This window comes from Porites lutea, chromosome 13 (assembly GCF_958299795.1).
Source record: "Porites lutea chromosome 13, jaPorLute2.1, whole genome shotgun sequence".
Lineage (NCBI taxonomy): Eukaryota > Metazoa > Cnidaria > Anthozoa > Scleractinia > Poritidae > Porites > Porites lutea.
The window spans coordinates 14524344-14542518 of record NC_133213.1 but is presented as its reverse complement, the minus strand read 5'-3'; the positions used below and the strand labels follow the sequence as shown (position 1 = coordinate 14542518).

Here is an 18175-nt window from a genome sequence, read left to right as displayed (position 1 = left end):
AAATAACTACCTAATTTTTGTGTGTGTGTTAATAATAAAAGAAACTGCATGATTCTAAACAAGGAAAACAGGTGCAAAATGTTCTAGTGAATTCTCGTTTTCATAAATATACCGTTCCAGCTTTGGACAGCTCGTCTCCTCTTTCGGGGTTGGGCTGCCTAATCATTCTGATCATTCGTTTGAGAGGAGCGAATTGAACTATGATAAATTTTTATAGCTGTATCGGCAGTAAAACGTGCATTTTTTTTCTTTCTCCTTGACCGAGTCAAAGCTAGTTATTTTACACCTCATGCCAGCAGAGTGACGTTCTGAGGACTTTTATTTTAAGTTCTGCTGGTTCTCTACACCTGATCTTGACCAATGAACAGGTCAGGGCAACTGTCATTTTACATAAGAGATTAAACATTTACGGCTGTTTGACTTTTATTACGACTAACGGTTAAAAGTTTCCACCTGACGGCTGAAATTTGTGGCTGTTTTACGGCTAACGGTTGATCCCGTCGAGAACCTCCTAAAAGCAGCAGCATGAATTAACCTGCCCTTGCTTTCCATTTGGTCAGGGTTAAAGCCTATTGTTATTCATTCAAAAAACGTTTTTCTGCAGAAAAAGGCTATGCAATCGAGAGGCCCTGGGGACTGCCGTGTGTCACAAAATTTGGGGGGGTTCTAATTTTTGCGTTTTTGCGATTTTTACAGCAATCCGCAAAAATAAGTTCCCGCAAACATTTTCCCGCAAAAATTTACCCCAGAGTAAATATTCTCTAACTTAAATTCGCTACGCAAAAAAACAGTACTAAGAAATCGTGCCTGTTCAATTACAACTTGCCTCTTTCATTCAGAAACAAAACGGTATACAATGAATCACTGGTATAACATAGGGTCCGCATACGGTAGTATTGTTTGAAAATATGTATTTCTATTGCACGTACTTAACAAAAACGAAAAATATTATCAATGCTAGGTACTGGGTACTACTGGGTACAAAGATTAATTCCCAGCAAGAAAAACCAATCTGTCCTAATCGCAAAAATTAGTTCCCGCAAAACACATAAAATCACCAATCCGCAAAAATATAAACTCCCTCAAAAAGGTAGGTTAAACTTTTTTGCGCCAGAGAAAATGGCGGAAAAATTTCACACGTTTTGAGAAGAAAAAATAGTCGGAAGAGATTAAGGTGACTCGACCCAGTTTTTTTGGGGGGGTACTATCCTACTTTGAAGGTCTCTGGTATCCCGACCTTTACTTTTATCGTAAGTCTAACACATAGAATTGATAACATATAGATCAATCTACAATATAACCTAAAATTTTTGGCGATCGGAGTAAATGTCACGTGGTTATAATGCCACGCCCCTTTGAGGTCTGAGTCGAAAATCTGCTGTTGCAGGCATTTTTTCGTGAAAATCTCTCGGCTACACATAGCGCGCATTAGTGCCTTGCGCTGAACAGAGTTTCACCAAAATCGCAAAGACCCAATTCGAGAAATTCAGTGGTTTCCAAATTTAGGTCATAATTTATGCGAAAATGATAAGCAAACTTTACACGGATTATATCTAATAAACTATGAGATTCATCTCTTTATTTTGGGCATCGTTATAACAAATGGGTCCTTGCAAGTCAGCAAAACGCTTTAGGGCCTTGTAAATGCGCGCGATTTCGAGCAAAGCAAACATATAGAAATTATAGTTTTCGCTATTTGTTGACGTTTGTCAGCGTTTAAGACTCTTTCTCACGAAAAAAGCATCTTAAAAATTCGTAGTTTTTTTTCCTTCAAATTTTTTCAGGGCCACAATTGATTAACTAACTACCCGGACTCTGAATTTCATGGTCATTGAAAAACTGTGACATTATCTTCTATAAGCCCAAACTTGAGTAAACATTGAAGATTTTTAGCGTTTTGGCTGAGAGTTTGTGCTTTGGGAGTTGTCTACTGTTTCTAGTCTGTCATTATACAGCATTCTTGTTCAGCACGCGTGCAATGACCGCGCTTGGCTGACTTCCGAATGCTCACCGAGATTTGATAATTTTGGTACAGTGAGACAGGCCATCGCGTGATACATAGAGGTTTAACTCAAAATTTTTAATCAATTCTCGTGCTTCTTGTGCCTTTGCGAAAAAACCAAGAAGTGCTACACACTAAATCTACTTACTATTAAAAATATCATTTTTTCATAGGTTTAATGCAAGCCAATAATTAAACCAACTCGTGAGGGGAAAATCTCGGTGAGCATTCTGAAGTCAGCCAAGCGTGGTCATTGCACGCGTGCTGAACAAGAATGCTGTATAATGACAGAATAGAAACAATAGACAACTCCCAAAGCACAAACTCTCAGCCAAAACGCTAAAAATCTTCAATGTTTACTCAAGTTTGGGCTTATAGAAGATAACGTCACAGTTTTTCAATGACCATGAAATTCAGAGTGCGGGTAGTTAGTTAATCAATTGTGGCCCTGAAAAAATTTGAAGGAAAAAAAACTACGAATTTTTAAGAAAATGCTTTTTTCGTGAGAAAGAGTCTTAAACGCTGACAAACGTCAACAAATAGCGAAAACTATAATTTCTATATGTTTGCTTTGCTCGAAATCGCGCGCATTTACAAGGCCCTAAAGCGTTTTGCTGACTTGCAAGGACCCATCTGTTATAACGATGCCCAAAATAAAGAGATGAATCTCATAGTTTATTAGATATAATCCGTGTAAAGTTTGCTTATCATTTTCGCATAAATTATGACCTGAATTTGGAAACCGCTGAATTTCTCGAATTGGGTCTTTGCGATTTTGGTGAAACTCTGTTCAGCGCAAGGCACTAATGCGCGCTATGTGTAGCCGAGAGATTTTCACGAAAAAATGCCTGCAACAGCAGATTTTCGACTCAGACCTCAAAGGGGCGTGGCATTATAACCACGTGACATTTACTCCGATCGCCAAAAATTTTATGTTATATTGTAGATTGATCTATATGTTATCAATTCTATGTGTTAGACTTACGATAAAAGTAAGGTCGGGATACCAGAGAGCTTCAAAGTAGGATAGTACCCCCCCCCCCCAAAAAAAAAACTGGGTCGAGTCACCTTAAGCAACAACGACCTCGACCAGGTTTTGGCGTCCAGCGGATTTAGGAAAACATAAGGGTTTGGGTGGGGTACTCAGTCTCACACGCTCATAAAACCTGGTCTCGGTCGTTCTTAGGGACCGGTCATTACTTATCGCCTGGGGGAAGGGGGGGGCGAAGGATTTTTGTTGCAACAACGGAGCACTTACGTGATCCCCCCCTTAAAGCATACAATGTGGTTTTGATCCCCCCACATTGGCGGTGGAAGATTTCATGATCCCACCTCTTCTATCCCAGCCACCACAAAAAGCCAGTGTTACTATATGCAAGCAGGTGACATCTGTATTATTTAATACTTACGTCTCATGAACCTTGAACAACAACTTCACCTATTTGGTCATCTGATATGAACTGAATTGTCTGTGAAGGGTTACTCTTCTCAAACAAATCGATGAAAACAAAGTCATTAATTGTCGTTCTCGTCCTCCACACTGTGGAATTCTTCCTCATATTCTTCATCCTCTGATTCCCCGTCACTTTCCCAGTCTTTAGCACCACACGATTTGTCTGTGTTCATAGACTCTTTGATGAATTGCTTTTACTTTGTCAAGCTTTCGATCAATAATGGTCAGTCCGTGTTCATTCAGGTAGAAGTCAGGTTCTTTTACCTTTAACTTTTCGATCTTGCCACTCTCAATAAGGGTGTCCCATTTGAAGTCCTTGTATGTCCGTTCTGCCTCTTGCATCTTTCCTTTCTCAGCTTCTATTGTTGTCATGTTTTTTCTGATATCAATATCTTTAAGATGAGTAATATATGTAATAACATGCTACCCATCAACATTGTATTCTGAACAGAAGCTGTTGATAGTATCTCCATCGTTAATGACACTGACGGAATCTTCCTCATGCAAGTCCTTCAAACATTTTCTCAGGAGTCATCCGGTGTCCTGCCTGTCGATTCCGTCTGATAGACATCCATGAAATGTCCCCGATTGTTTGGGTCTGGTACAGATTGCGGTATTCTTTCTGTCTCTGGTCCCACCCAGCTATCGTTAGAACAGTAAGAATCGAGATTGGAGGTCTCCTCTATGCCGCAGCATCACGACAGAATTCCACAAAGAGCTCTCCACGGATGTAGTTGTCTTCCATAAACGATTCGATCTTCCTGAAGTATACTGCACCAGGGATTTCCATTTTGTTTCTTCCTGGTGTGCTCCGATATCTATCAAGATGAGAAGAACTGAAAAAGAACAGTTCCTCAGGAGGCTCACTCACTTTACTCTTAATGTAGTCTTTAAGAATAGGGGCGTCATCAATCTTCTCGGAAACCTGACCGCATACGTACCAGGCATTTTTCTCCATCCGCGTCTTTTCAAGAGGCTGCAAAGGAGGGCTGGGGGGACGAAGCAGTGACACTAAACTAATCATTTGTTGATATACCATGTATATATATCTTACTTCTGTTGTTGTTGTTTGTAATGACGGTGAACCACCACGTTTATCGAACGTTCTTATTACGGGGATACCTTTCAATGGCTCTAATGATAGAATTTAAAACATTGAACTTTGCGGACATTTAAACTATTGAACGTAAACATTTTTTAGCATCACGTTCAATACGTAAGGACAACCACTGGACAAGATCATTAAAAAGTAATAAATTGATCCCACCGCTTCAAACAATTTTCTCCTTTTTTTTCCTGGTCCCCCTTTAGTATCTGTCAATAAGGGCTGATCCCCCCTCTTTCTCCTGAAAACCGTGTGACTCCGCCCCCCTTCCCCTCCCCTCCCTTTTAGGCGACAAATAATGACCAGTCCCTTATTTAAGAAATTTTCAAAAAAGTCGGTATTAACTGACTTGATAAAACACACATATCAAGGACAGAAAAAATGAAAAGCACCAGCTCCACCATACACATGTAGTAGGCACTTCTTTTTTCAGCGTCAATGGGGTGCCAGTGGGTACATTGGTAAAGTCGTTGGTAACTCTTTTCGTCTTTCTTTTTAAAATTTTTGTGGGTACCAAGTTGTTGCTGTTGTTGTTGTTTTTGGAGTGCGTGCGTCTCCCGTCCTTTTGCTCCCTTCGGTCGCCTTTGTTGGCTGCACTGTGGTGTTTTCCTTTTTGGAGGTTTTTGCTTGAGTGTGTGTGGGTGGGGGGGGGGGGGGGGGGGTAAATATACGATCTTAAAATTTGTAGAAAATATTAAATAAAGGTCAATGAAACTTACTCTGCAGTTAGTTGTAAGTTGCTGTCCTTAATGCTCAAACGAAATTTTCAGCTGATATACTCAAATTCACCCTCCATACAATGTAATTAACAGTTGTTCTTTGAAATCGAGGTGAATACTAGAGAGGCTATATATTTACCGAGGCGCAAAGCGGCGGGGTAAATATTCCTAAAGCCACTATTCACCGAGATTGAAAAGAATAATTGTTTTAGTATATACACACGAAGTGATCTCAACAAAATCAGAGAGGAAACCATTAATTAAAAAGTACGATTTTATTGAAGGGTCAAATCACGCGAAAGTTTTGCGGGCCACAAGTTTATTAGCCTTGGACTTGGGCTATTTAGTGTTACCCTCGTTAAACAAACGCATTATTATTATTATTATTATTATTATTATTATTATTATTATTATTATTATTATTATTATTATTATTATTATAATCTTTGCAGAATTTTCAAAAATGGCAGTTCACGAGTTTATCACTTCGCAAACAACAGGCTAGTGGCTTAAATGGAACCGTTAAAAGTTTGAATTATTTCCTTACCTGAGAAGAAAAGTAGAGCTTTGTTGTTTTCTGTCGACTCGCCAAGTTTAAAGCCAAATGCAAGGGGTTTGTTTTGTCGTTCTTCTTGAGATGATGACAAAAATGGCGGCTCGGTTGCTCGAGCTGACGTCGTTCTTCCTGTACCGATATTCTTTTTCCTATTTACTTGAAACGTAGATTTTTTGCAAACGTAACATTTGCTTTCAAATTTGTTTGTCATAAATAAACTTCGCTTTTTGGGGCGAATTTTCTTGTTAGGAAACGCTGAGTTCACGCAACGGCTTCTTCTACGCAAAGCGAATAAACGGGAGCTGTAAACAATCCATCGAGCACAGAACTCAGCTATAGTAAATGGAAAAGCGCCGTTTTGAATCCTTCCAGGTCTTTTCTTCCTTAAAAAAAGTCAACCCTAGGATTTTGTCGATTTTTAAAAGAAAAATGGCAAAAACACCGAGCTCACACATTATCCACTCGCTAGGAGGTGAATATTGTTGAATAGTCCGAGATAGCGAACCAATCAGATTGCTTAAATTACCAAGATCACAGAGTGTGTATATACGCACGAGATGGCATCTCGGCCGCCATATACATGCAATATAATTGCACCCTTTCCAACACAACGAATCCACGAAATTCAAACTCCAACGGTAAATAAACATGCTAGGATCGTATAGAAATAGGATTTAGCATAAGATATAGAAACCAATGAAACTTTCCCAGCTAAAGGAACGAATCCAGCAGACTTTGACAAACCCGAAGGATATAATCCAAGAAGGCCGAAAGTCGTCGCGCCGACGTGGCCTGGCCAGATCAACGCGCGGCCAAGCAAACGAGGCCTGGGCACTGTACATTTCTAGAGACCGATACATAGCGTGACCAAAGTTAGCCTTCTCTGCTGGAAACACATTTGCTCGAGGGCTTTTGTTCACTTGAGCCAATCTCAGATTTAGCCAATCAGAACAAAACTGATTTTTGACATGTACTCTGACAAACAAATAAATCGAACACTCCTTCCCGCCAAAGACTATTGATACCTCCTAAAAGGGATTTTCAGACATCAGTTACAATAATTATGACAAATATTTATCACGCTGAAAAAACAATAAAATTCAATTCCGATAAAAAGGATACGAATCTTCGAACAGTTCATCGTATGAGAAGTACAAAACTGTTGACACACGTAGAGATGTCAGTAGGGACCATAGGGCATGATCGTAAGCTAAGGCAGGTCTGGTACTTAATTATTTATATAAAAATGAGTTTGAAAATTAATATATTGCATGTGAATGAAAACCTATTTCCATAGAAAAAGATAAGCTCCAGAAAACCCTTTAAAAAAATAGGCTTTTGGAAAATTGATCCACTTGAAACATCTGGCCTCTTGCGTCATATTAATTCTCTGAAGTAATTGACTGGTTTTGAATAAAGATAAAACCACATGATGTCATAATTTTACAGAACTTCCTTTAACCGCTAAGATGGAGATCTGGTTTTGGATTCTTGGCTGGGTTCTTTCATTTCTAACCATCACTGGAAATGGATTTACAATCTTCCTCGTCTACAGCAGACGAAATCTCCGCACCAAAACCAACGCGTTTATTGTTTCACTTGCCGTGGCGGATTTCTGTGTTGGTTTGAGCGTTATTCCTTCTCTGTTTTTCTGCGAAATTACAAACACCTGCCACTGGCCTCAAAGTTTGATGTCTTGGGTGTTTTTCACAAGGTTGCTGTTTAGTAACACGTCTGCTGTAAACCTATGCGGCTTAGTACTGGATCGTTTTATTGCCATTGTCCATTCTCTAAGATACATTTCTTTTATGACTCGCCGTCGAATTTTCCGAATTATTTTCTTCTCTTGGGTTCTAGCAGTTAGCTATAATATCCTTCAGTTTCTAACTTTGATTATTTGCAAAACAGCTATTCTCATTTTCCTTTGGCTTCATCTAATTTTCTTCGAATTCCTTCCATGCGTTGTATTAATATCCTGCTTTGTATCAGTGATATTTCACGTACGCAGGCATGATAGGTCAGCACGCACCTTAGCAAAACAGTTACGTTTTAACCATCAGATGTCGTTTAACATCCATCACAAAAAGTCTGCAGTAGTATTGATGGGTATTGTGATAGGAGTGTTTCTTGTTTGCTACGGAATATATTTACGTTGTAGTCTAGTACTGTTATCCGACTCTAATGCATCATGTAAAGATGAACAATACAAAATTCCTTTCTTGGTTTTAAACTCGGCCATTAACCCACTATCCTATGCCTTTTTCAAAAGTGACATTAAGAAAGAGTTTAGAAAACTTATTGGCCATGGTTTTTTTAAGAAAAAGGACCATGAATTACGGGTTGTCAATGTGGCGGGACTCGACAGTTTTGGGGCTGGCAAAGATGTGGCTGTTGGACTCAAATCGAGTTGGAATTTGGAAATATTGATGTCTGAGCAGGAAAAAAGGAAGAACCCAAGGACACATGAGAATACATAAATTATACGCATGGAAAGAAAGAATCCCGCAGAGAGGCCTGGGCAGTAATGCTGCAGCAGGAAGTTAATTTGTTCGACTCCTATTTTATTGGTCAGTTCTGTCCAAGATGGCAGGGTAGACAATTCCTTTTTCATAAAAGCTATCAAAATTGGATTGCGGTTTTTTAGATCATCGAAACTTTAAGTTAATTGTGTTTATCATTCATGAATAAAAAATTGTTTATGAAGTAGAGAACAAGTCCAGATGTTTTTGGAAATGATTTCGCATATTTGCCATTGATAAGAGAACCTTAAGCTGTTGAGATAGAGGCTGAATTAGTCGCGTAATTTTATACGGTGGCTCTTCAGTTGCATCTCCGTTGTAAACTTCACGGCTTAGTGCGGGATCGTTACAAATCGCCATCGCAAATCCTCTAAAAAATCAGCCAGCGCATCATCTAACAAAAGCTTCTTTCTCTACAGTCTCTTGTGTTCTAACAGTTTGTTTTATTGTGCTTCAGTTTTCATTTCGGGTTAATCTAAAAACCAATCTTGTCACTTTCCGCAAATATATATACATTTAGTACAAATAAGCTAACGCAAAGCTATAACGAACTGACATCGCACTTAGCAATGACCATGTTGTATATATACACCACAAAACCAACAGCATCATTCACTCTTGTTTATTATTTTGTACATCGTTACATGCATGTTCCTGGCTGGATTACTTCATATAAATATGACATAAATTATTTGACATTTTTTAAAATGTTAACGTTCTCTACTAGAATAGAAAACTAGTATAATTTTATTAATACTTTAAAAGTATTATGATTCTTGAAGAATTGGAATGGTGGGAAATTTCTTTGTGTTATAAACTGAGGGACTGGTCATTATTTATCGCCTGGGGAGGGGGGAGGATTTTGGGGGGATCACTTGATTTTTAGAAGAACAAAAGGGGGGATCAGTCGTAACTGCAGAACCCAAAAGGGGGGATCACTGAAAACTTTGGAAGGATGCAGAGGGAGGACCACTCGAATTAACTTTGAAAATGAAGACATGGGGGGTATCGCGAAAGTCATCAAATGTTGTTCGGGGGGGTCACTTCAGTAAAGTAACATTCAAAGAGGGGATAAGCTAAATTTCACCTTGTTTAGCCTCAAATCCTCCCCCCCTCCCCCCCCGCCCCGGCGATAAATAATGACCGGTCTCTAATGTTAGTTCCTTAGGATTTTCTACTCGGTTTCGCTTGATTGAGTGATTGGAAGGAAGGTTAATACGTTTCTCCACACCATAAAATCTTATATTATCAGGTAAAATTTCTTAGTTGACAGCAAGTCACGCACTCTTGCCTACATCTTTAGTATACAGTCAAACCTGCATATGTTGTGCACACTAGTGTTTCTGTGTGGTTCAGTCTTGAAAAAGTGACCGTTGACAACTCGTTGGGACCACGGAAAAGGTGACCTCGAGCGCTCAATACAGGTAACCGCTTAATTCAGGTCAGTTCTTCAGTGATTTAGAAAAATGCTTTTCGGGGCTTAAGAAAGTGACCGCCTAATAGAGGGAGAATGCATGCTTTATGCAGGTCCCGGCTTATTACAGGTTTGACTGTAAATTAACGACTCTCGCGTCTAAGGATATTGCGGGCTAGACAGCCACCCTTAAGAGAACCGGCACCTGAATGATTTAGGTGATAGTACTGCTGCGTGTTCCTTCAACATGTGACACAGTTTCAAATATTATGCAACATTTTAGAAGTGTCACGCAAATCTCTTTTGCTCCTGTTCCTATCTCTACTCTGGTGTCCCTGGCAACTGCAGACGATTCGCCCTGTTGTTTCGCCCGTGTACTGTCTCTATCGACGCTCGGGGTGGGGGTAGGTCTTGTACTCTGTGTTGGGAATCACTAAACCTTGATTGCGTGTTGCGGTTGGCGTAATAGGACTGGGGCCCATTTTTACTCTCGCGCATATCCTGTATCCACATGCGTTCACCAGTTGTTTTGTTAAAGGCGTATAATTTTCCGGAAACTATAAAGGAAAGATAATGAAAAACATTAAAACTACCTTCAGCTATAAGTGTAGAACAAACGATACGCCCGCACAAATTCAAACGAACCAATTAAAACTCGAAGAAATAGGCGCCGCTCGTTTTTGTTTTGGGTTTTTATTCGGGATTAGTTGGGAAGGTGGTGTAAGATTTTTCAGCCAATTAATAAGCGTAAAAGGATGCAATTGCCATGTATTTCCAAGGCAATGTCCGCCGGGTAATCCTTTTATCTGTTAATGTTATTCTTAAATAATGCTAACCAGTTACCTGGGTCAACAGCTTTGCCGTCAAACCTTTTTCCATCTGGAGGAGCCTAAGGAAAAAATTTGTTTAAAGAAGCAGTAGAGACGTGGAGTTAAAATAAAAAGCGGGAAACACCCAACGTTTATCAATACAACTGGTAAATAAACAGGTTGTTTGAGTCACAGGGAGCTTAAGCAACAACGACGGCGACGGCAACGAAAGGTCAGTCACTTAAAAAGTGAAGTCGCGCTGCTTCAAACTTTACCGCGCTTATTCCATCTCGTTCATTTTGTCAAATGTTGGCAAATTTTTCTGGAGTTGAATTCTAAAAGACTGCATCAAAGTTCAGGAAAAGAAAAAGAAAGTCGTTGTCTTGTGTTCACGTCCTCCACAAAACGTAAAATTAGGCATTTTCATGTCGTAGTCGTGCACTGACGGCAAAGAAATGTACAAAAAAGCGTGACGCACGTGCAAAGTTGTTGTTTTGCCAATCTAAACCAATTTCTTTTTTGCCGTTCTCGTTGACGTCGACGTCGTCGTTTCTTAAGCTCCCGGATCATTATACGTTTCTGTGTAACTGACCACCTACCCATCCCCTAAATCAACATTTTGGCCTCAGTGCAGAGAAGTAAGTGTTGATGTTGGTTTGGGGGAAGGGTAGGAGGTCACTTACCCAGATCTACCCAGATACGTAAAATGATTCAAGCTCCCTAATATAGAGACTGAGAGACGGCATGTCCAGATATATAATTAAATCCATACCCCTGAATTATCGTTTTCTCACTCACCTTCCCCTCCCCTCCCCCAAAGGGGCTACAACAGAAAACTACTTACAATTTGATTGTCGATCATTATAGGTGATATCATCTTGTGTTGTTTGATTTTTCCTTGGGAGAAAAAGGAAAAAAATGGAGTTAAGAGATTATACTTTAAAATTATCGATAAAGCTACGAGTAAGACAAACCTTTGTAGAAACCCTTCTCTCCATTCACCAAGCCTCTGTTTCGTCTCAGATGAGGCTCGCGAGATTCTAACATGCGAACTCTGCAAGAAAACGCCGGGCAAAAATATCAAAATGATTAGAAGCGGCGCGTAGTATTAATACATGCTACTTATTAACCGTAAGTGAGATCATTACAGGGTAATCTCAGTCCGAGGCCTTGATGTATTGATCGAGCGATAGAGATAACATAAATAACAAAAGTAGGTTGAGTTTGATCGTCCGGGTTGAGTTTGATCAACCTACTTTTGAAATGACTCCTGGGTTCAAACCTTTCACAGCTATAAATGACAAAGTTGAAAAAATATATAGATGTATAAAACAAACTAGGACGTAATTATACCTTTAGCTCTATTCAATGAAAACACCAGCTAAGTTTTTTTGGGGATGATTGGATATGTTTTGCATTTTGTCTTTTCCTGATACTTGCTTAAAGATTGGTCTTTCTAGGTAAGATAGCTAATTTTCTCTTTGAAGAAAAGCAACTTCCTTAAAAATGTTTTTACACCAGTCTATGGTTATTCAAAATGCCGAAAAACGAAGAGAATCCTGGGAAACAGTAGCCTAAAGTTAAGAGAATCACAAGCATAACGGCCATATTCTTATAAATTCGTAAAATCTTCAGTAACCCCGTAGGGGAAGCTACCGTCCACGGATATCGGGCAGTTTATGGTATAATGTCAAGGTGTCTTCATGTCCTACCTCTTCTTTGCATGTTTTCTCCATAGTAAAACAGTAACAACCGCTAACAGCACTACTACACAAGCAGACGCCATTGTAATTATTCCCTCAGTTGTCTTGTAAAATGGAGTGGGTGGGGGGCTGGTGGGAATCTCAGGCACAGCTGGCTTGGCTGAGCGAATGTTAAATACCTGAAACAACAACAACAACAAAAAAAACCGTGAAAAGCCATTTGGTTATAGACCATTTTTTACATGACTTTATATTCGCCATCTTGGTGTCCCGAGCCAATCCTGCAGGAGTTGAACCTTTTTATGTATAAGAAAGAAAAAACTTTCTATTGTTCCAATATACATGCCCAGTAGCTGCTGGCCAGTTGAGTGAAAACACCCTATACGAAAAGTTTTTGAGTTAGGCTTTTGTACATTATGCTCGCAATTTTTCGAGCATTTCAGCGAGGCAAAAACTCATCAAACATTATTCGGAGTAATTTAGGGGATTTTTTTTTTCACAAAATAATATTTTTTTTAGAAAAAATGAAAATAGAAAAAAGAGAAATTTTAAAACACGAAATCTCGTAAATCCAAACAAAACTCAAATGTCACCTAAAACATTAACTCAATAAAAACATCATAACCTCTATACGTTGTTGTTGTGCTGCATGGAGCATTTACAGTGTAGTATTTTAGTGGGATAACAAAAGCATAATGTACAAAAGCCTAGTTTGATTCATGGCTGAAATGAGTGGTAGCCATTCGGAATGAAAATAAAGCAAATCGTGACATGTTTTCACCAGTTTCCTCGCTCTGGGCGCAAGTGACATGTATTGGCTTCGATCTTCATTTGACCATTCTGCGTACACTTAGATTTTATTGACTGCGCTTTTCGATCTCACGCGTAAACAAAACCCGCACTAAACCTTTCATCCTACCTCCAACTCTTTGTTATTTGTCAAGTTTGGACTAAGATTTCCGTCATCGTCTAAGAGAGCGTCTAAAATCTCATCTTTTGTTAGGTACTCTTTTGCTCTAGACAACTTTTCGTTTAAATCTGAGTTGTTACCAGATGGATTTTTAACCGCGTAAATGGTGACCACAATGCTGAAAAGAATATAATTATCATTAGCGAGTAAGACGGTTGTTTGTCCTATAAAATAATTTGTCCTATAATAATAATTTCACCAAACAAATACTATCAAACCTGAGAGAAAAATAATACTCTAATGATACCTCCTAAGTAATTCCACCAACCTATGGAAAGTAATTCCAAATTTCAAAATCCGAGAACTTTTTTTCGCGTGGAATCAAGAATCTGGCCATTGGAATCTGGAATTCAGCACTAGGAATCCGGAATCCCGCTAACAATTGGAATCCGGAATCCAAGTTCCACCGACTGGAAAAAGGAATCTGGAATCCACGATTCCACGACTGTCTTGGATTACTATGGCTGATTTTGCAGAAAATGTTACAGCGGTCATGTTGGTTGACAAGAACAAGAGGGTTCAGCCCTCCACTGGGCCTCTGTTTTCTTACCGTTAATAGAGTGACAAAAAATTCAAACGTAATTTCCTATTAATAGAGAGGAGAAGACTTTACGTCACATTGCCATGGTAGCGAAATTTTTGGAAGACAGCAAACCGAAAAAGTCACTTACAGCAAGGAGCCCAAAAGTGTGACCGCCTTTAATTTATTCACATTCTTTCGTGCAGATTTTGTCCAATCAGAAGCCAGCTGGAAACTGTCCTCGACTTCTGATTGGTTTATGTCCGCATGGAAGAATGTGAACTAATTAAAGGAGGTCACACTTTTAGGCTCCTTGGTAAAAGTCTATTCGCACTATTTCAAACTTCACCGATCTCATTCAATTTCATTCAATTTGGCAAATCTTGGGAAAATTTTCCTCGGGACCGTATCTATCGTTATCTAAGTTTAGAAAAAGAAGTCGACAATTTTTTTGTTGTGTTCTCCTGCTCCATAAAGCGGGCTCGTGAAATTAGGAAGTTTCATGCCATAGTGCGACGCCAAAGAAATGCACAAAATAGCGTGATGCACGTGCAAAGTTATTGTCAGTTATAAACACATTATTTTGCCGCTCTCCTTGCTGTCGCCGTCGTCGTTGGTTTTGTTGTCATCCAAAAATAGTGCTACCATGGTAACGTGATGTCACACTTCTCCTCTCCATTAGTTACCTTTCTTACCGTTTTTTAGTCTCTCTCTTCCTCCTCCGCGCCGCTGCCTCCCCCAGGACCGTGTAATCTGCTATACTAACATCAGCACCTAAGTATTTTGAAAGCTCCTCCTCAAACTGCTCACGTCTCGCTTCGAACTCTTCCAGGGAAATTTCTAGCTCTATTTCAACCATCACCTCGTCCGCTTCAATGGTATCAATGCGTACAGACACCACGGTACTGGTCTGCGGTGGTGAACCTTTGTCTTTAGCGAGCACGCCTAGCTCGTACGTTTTTCCTGTTCCAAGGACAACACAAGCAAATTGAACAAAAAGATAAATTAAAAACAATTCTCTAACGCTCTAGTACATAGTTATGTTATTTTATCATTATGTAATAGTAATGTTATTTTATTACTTTTTTTTTTCTTTTCCTGCGTGAAGATATTAGCTTTTGAGCTACTCTGTAAATTCGAGGTAAAATAAAGTCATTTATTATATACATACTGAGAAATACTCACCAAAAAGCTATGTCGTAAATTTTCGTACGCAAATTAGTTCTAGCCAATCAGAGGAGCGAACGATGGTTTTCACACGTGAAAAAAAATGATACGTCCAATCAGAATCGCGAACGATGTTTTTTCACGTGTGAGAAAAATGATACGTCCAATCAGAAGCCACAGAGGTGTGAGTTTCGCGCCAAAATTCCCGCCTTTTATTGCAGCTTGCAGCGCCGCTTCGCACACATTCAACGAGAAAAGTTTTACTCAAAGAGCTTTTCTCGCTACAAAAGTGAAAAACATTTCGGAAATGGAGTGGAATAGTTTCGTTTGTTTCACTGTCGATAAAGAAAACGGTAGAGAGCCGGCGAAACAACAGCGGAAAGGGAAAAACAGAACGAGACGTAAGCTTTTGTTGTATTTTTTGTCGGAGCTACTTTGCCTTTCATTAAGCTTAAGCTTATGTTGAAACCGGCCATTTTACTTAAATTCACTCATTTTCAATTGAGCAGTGAGAACAAACAGTTAAGATTACTTATAGTTCTCGGATTACCTCATACCCTTACCGTCATTTATGTTTTTAACAAACGTTTTTACTAAAAAGCTGATTACTTCGTTTTCGTTGTCACTTTGAGGTAAGTGTGTAGCGGCAAATTTTAGCATTTTTGAAAGATTTAAAATAAAAAGGCCGCCAAAATGATGAATGTCTCAGTATGTATATAATAAACACAATACCACATGGAAAGTGCTTTGTACGGTATTTACGCACTCGTTGTTTTTGTATCAGAAATCTTACTCGTTCGCTGCGCTCACTCGTTCGATTTCTGATACGTCAACAACTCGTGCGTAAATACCGTACGCCAGCACTTTCCATGAAGTATTCTCTATGTATTTATGTTTGTGTGTATGTATGTATGTATGTATGTACAAGACACAGTTGGATCTCTGAATAGAGAATTAATCAAGCAAAAAGAAAAAGTGTAAATTGTTTTCCAGGAGGTAGGGTGACAAAGGTGAAGGGGAAGGTGAGGGAGGGAGGGAGGTGCACTGTTTAACGAAGTCCTCTCATAAGTTAGATCGGAGAGGCCTTTAGAACACCATATAGAAAGTTTAAAAGTGTAAAAAGAGAGGTAAACATTTTGTACAAGAGAAGAGATAATTGGGAGGTCCACTATAAGAATTTAACAAACATTTATTCTACACTTACTCAGAATTCCTGTCGTTGTTAGTACTCTGTAATGTTCGGAAGCTGCTTTCGAAATGCAACATCGGAAACATCAAAAGTATTCGAAATACTTGGCGTCAACTTCCGTTTTCAATTACACCACGGGATGAATAAATTGTAAAGTAACTTAAGGTACGTAAAGAAAACGATGGACTGTACTGAGTGTATTCAACAGATGAGAATAACTTCGGCAATGTTCGGAAGCCTTCGAAAGAATTCGTAAGAGGAGAGAGACGAACTTACCACTGGGTGGAGTGGCTTTGAGGCGAATTCCACCATCAGTACTACCCACGGTAAAGAAATCAGATGAATCCTGAAGCTCATAATCCACTTTTCCATTATCACCTGAGTCCTTGTCTGTTGCTTTTACTGTGATGAACGGCGGGGAGTCCAAAGAGCGATCATGGCGAATGCTGGCTTCGTAGAAGTCTGCAAAAATAAAACCGTAAGGCAAAACATTTGGCCGGATTTGATGACGCCTTTGTTTCCTACAGGACTCTCAAACTTTGCAACTAAAAGGTTTCTTTTTTGCAGTTCTTTATTAATACCGTAAGTGACCTAATTGACGCCCATTTCCAAATAAACGTCTCTTATTTAATACACGCCCCCTCTACGCTCTTAAAATTGTATTACACGCCCTTCTCTAATGAACGTCCCCCGTCTAATAGACGCCCCCTATGAGAACTTCACCAAAATACTAGGAATTAGCAAAAGGAGCAAAATCATTCGATTAATTCAATTTCTTGCTTAATTAAGGAGGCTTTGCGTATTTGATCTTGTTCAAGGTTCTGACATCGATGTTAGGATCTGAAAGAGCGATATGGATATCTAGACGTTCTAGACGTATCTATTGATGAATTGAATATTCCACTATTTCTAAACTCTCTTGATATTTTCGCCGAAAGCATATTATTTTTTGTTGAGCTCGTTACAGTTATGAGAATAAACGCCTCCTATCTATTAAACACCCCCGCTTGGACACCTAAAATTAATTACACGCCCCGGGCATTTATTTAGGTCATTTACGGTGATTTCTATGATAAACAGACTATATTTTTGACTGGCCATGATATTGTTAAGAAAAAAGTTTTTTTTTTTAATTCAGTGATACAAGCGACTTGGAAGAAGTAATCGATTGAACTTTCCAAACACGATTTGGACCTAACCTACGGTTATAAGACCTTATAATAATTATTAAATAATAAATGAGAATGGTTATGATTATGGTCTACGAGAATGATTATTTGAATTTGATGAAGGTTATAATTATGTTTGGTACTATAGTGATAAAACTAACCTCTTTCAAAAACCGGAGTATTGTCGTTTACATCTTCGATAAACAAAACCAGTGTCACCGATCCACTCAGCCTGGGAACGCCGTTGTCCTGCGCCGTTATGGTGACATTGACAATCTGAACCTCCTCATAATCAAAAACATTCTTTACAGACACTTCTCCTGTAACACTGTTGATGTCAAAGTACTCCATCGAGGAACTATGGGTAATGCTGTACGTCAACTCCGCATTCGCATCTCGATCCGGGTCGTCAGCGGTTACCGTGGTAACAGAAGTCCCGGATACGGTCTTTTCCGGAACGGAAGCATTGTAAAATGGAAGGGCAAACCTAGGTGAGAAAGAGAAAGGTCCCGTCTTAGGATAGTTAAATGAAAAACAAAATGTGGAACTGAATATCTTAAAGCTACTGTAAAACGGGAAACAAAAACGTGCAACTTGTTTTGCAACATTGCTGCAAAACGTGTTGAAAAGCAATGTTAGGTGTTTTACCACCCATGTTCAAACCTGTCTTGTAACAATCAGGTTTGCAAGTTGCGTGGACACTGAATTTTGATTGGATGAAATTACGAGGGAGTCACGCCATACACGGGAGGTACGTCAAACAAGTTTGCCTTGGGTCGGTAAAACGCGCAACGTGCACAGATTTTGTAACAAAAAGTAAAACTACTTTCTACTTTCTTCAGCAACTTTTCGCATGTAACCTATAACGACCTAATTTGTT

The 18175-nt window shown here is 39.2% G+C and overlaps 1 protein-coding gene and 1 pseudogene across 1 annotated transcript in view; both read right to left on the bottom strand.

Moving 5' to 3' along the window:
- Positions 1-3414: 3414 nt before the first annotated feature.
- Positions 3415-4419, bottom strand: LOC140922400 (uncharacterized; annotated as a pseudogene).
- Positions 4420-10008: 5589 nt separating this feature from the next.
- Positions 10009-18175, bottom strand: part of LOC140922398 (protocadherin Fat 4-like) — a 44201-nt gene continuing 36034 nt past the window's right edge. The window contains exons 27-35 of the mRNA XM_073372385.1: positions 17457-17782; positions 16403-16588; positions 14466-14733; positions 13200-13368; positions 12290-12459; positions 11552-11631; positions 11422-11474; positions 10612-10657; positions 10009-10325 (exon numbers count right to left, since the gene is read on the bottom strand). Coding sequence (XP_073228486.1) covers positions 10090-10325; positions 10612-10657; positions 11422-11474; positions 11552-11631; positions 12290-12459; positions 13200-13368; positions 14466-14733; positions 16403-16588; positions 17457-17782 — 1534 coding nt within the window. The 3' untranslated portion in view covers positions 10009-10089. The remainder of the gene's footprint in view (positions 10326-10611; positions 10658-11421; positions 11475-11551; positions 11632-12289; positions 12460-13199; positions 13369-14465; positions 14734-16402; positions 16589-17456; positions 17783-18175) is intronic.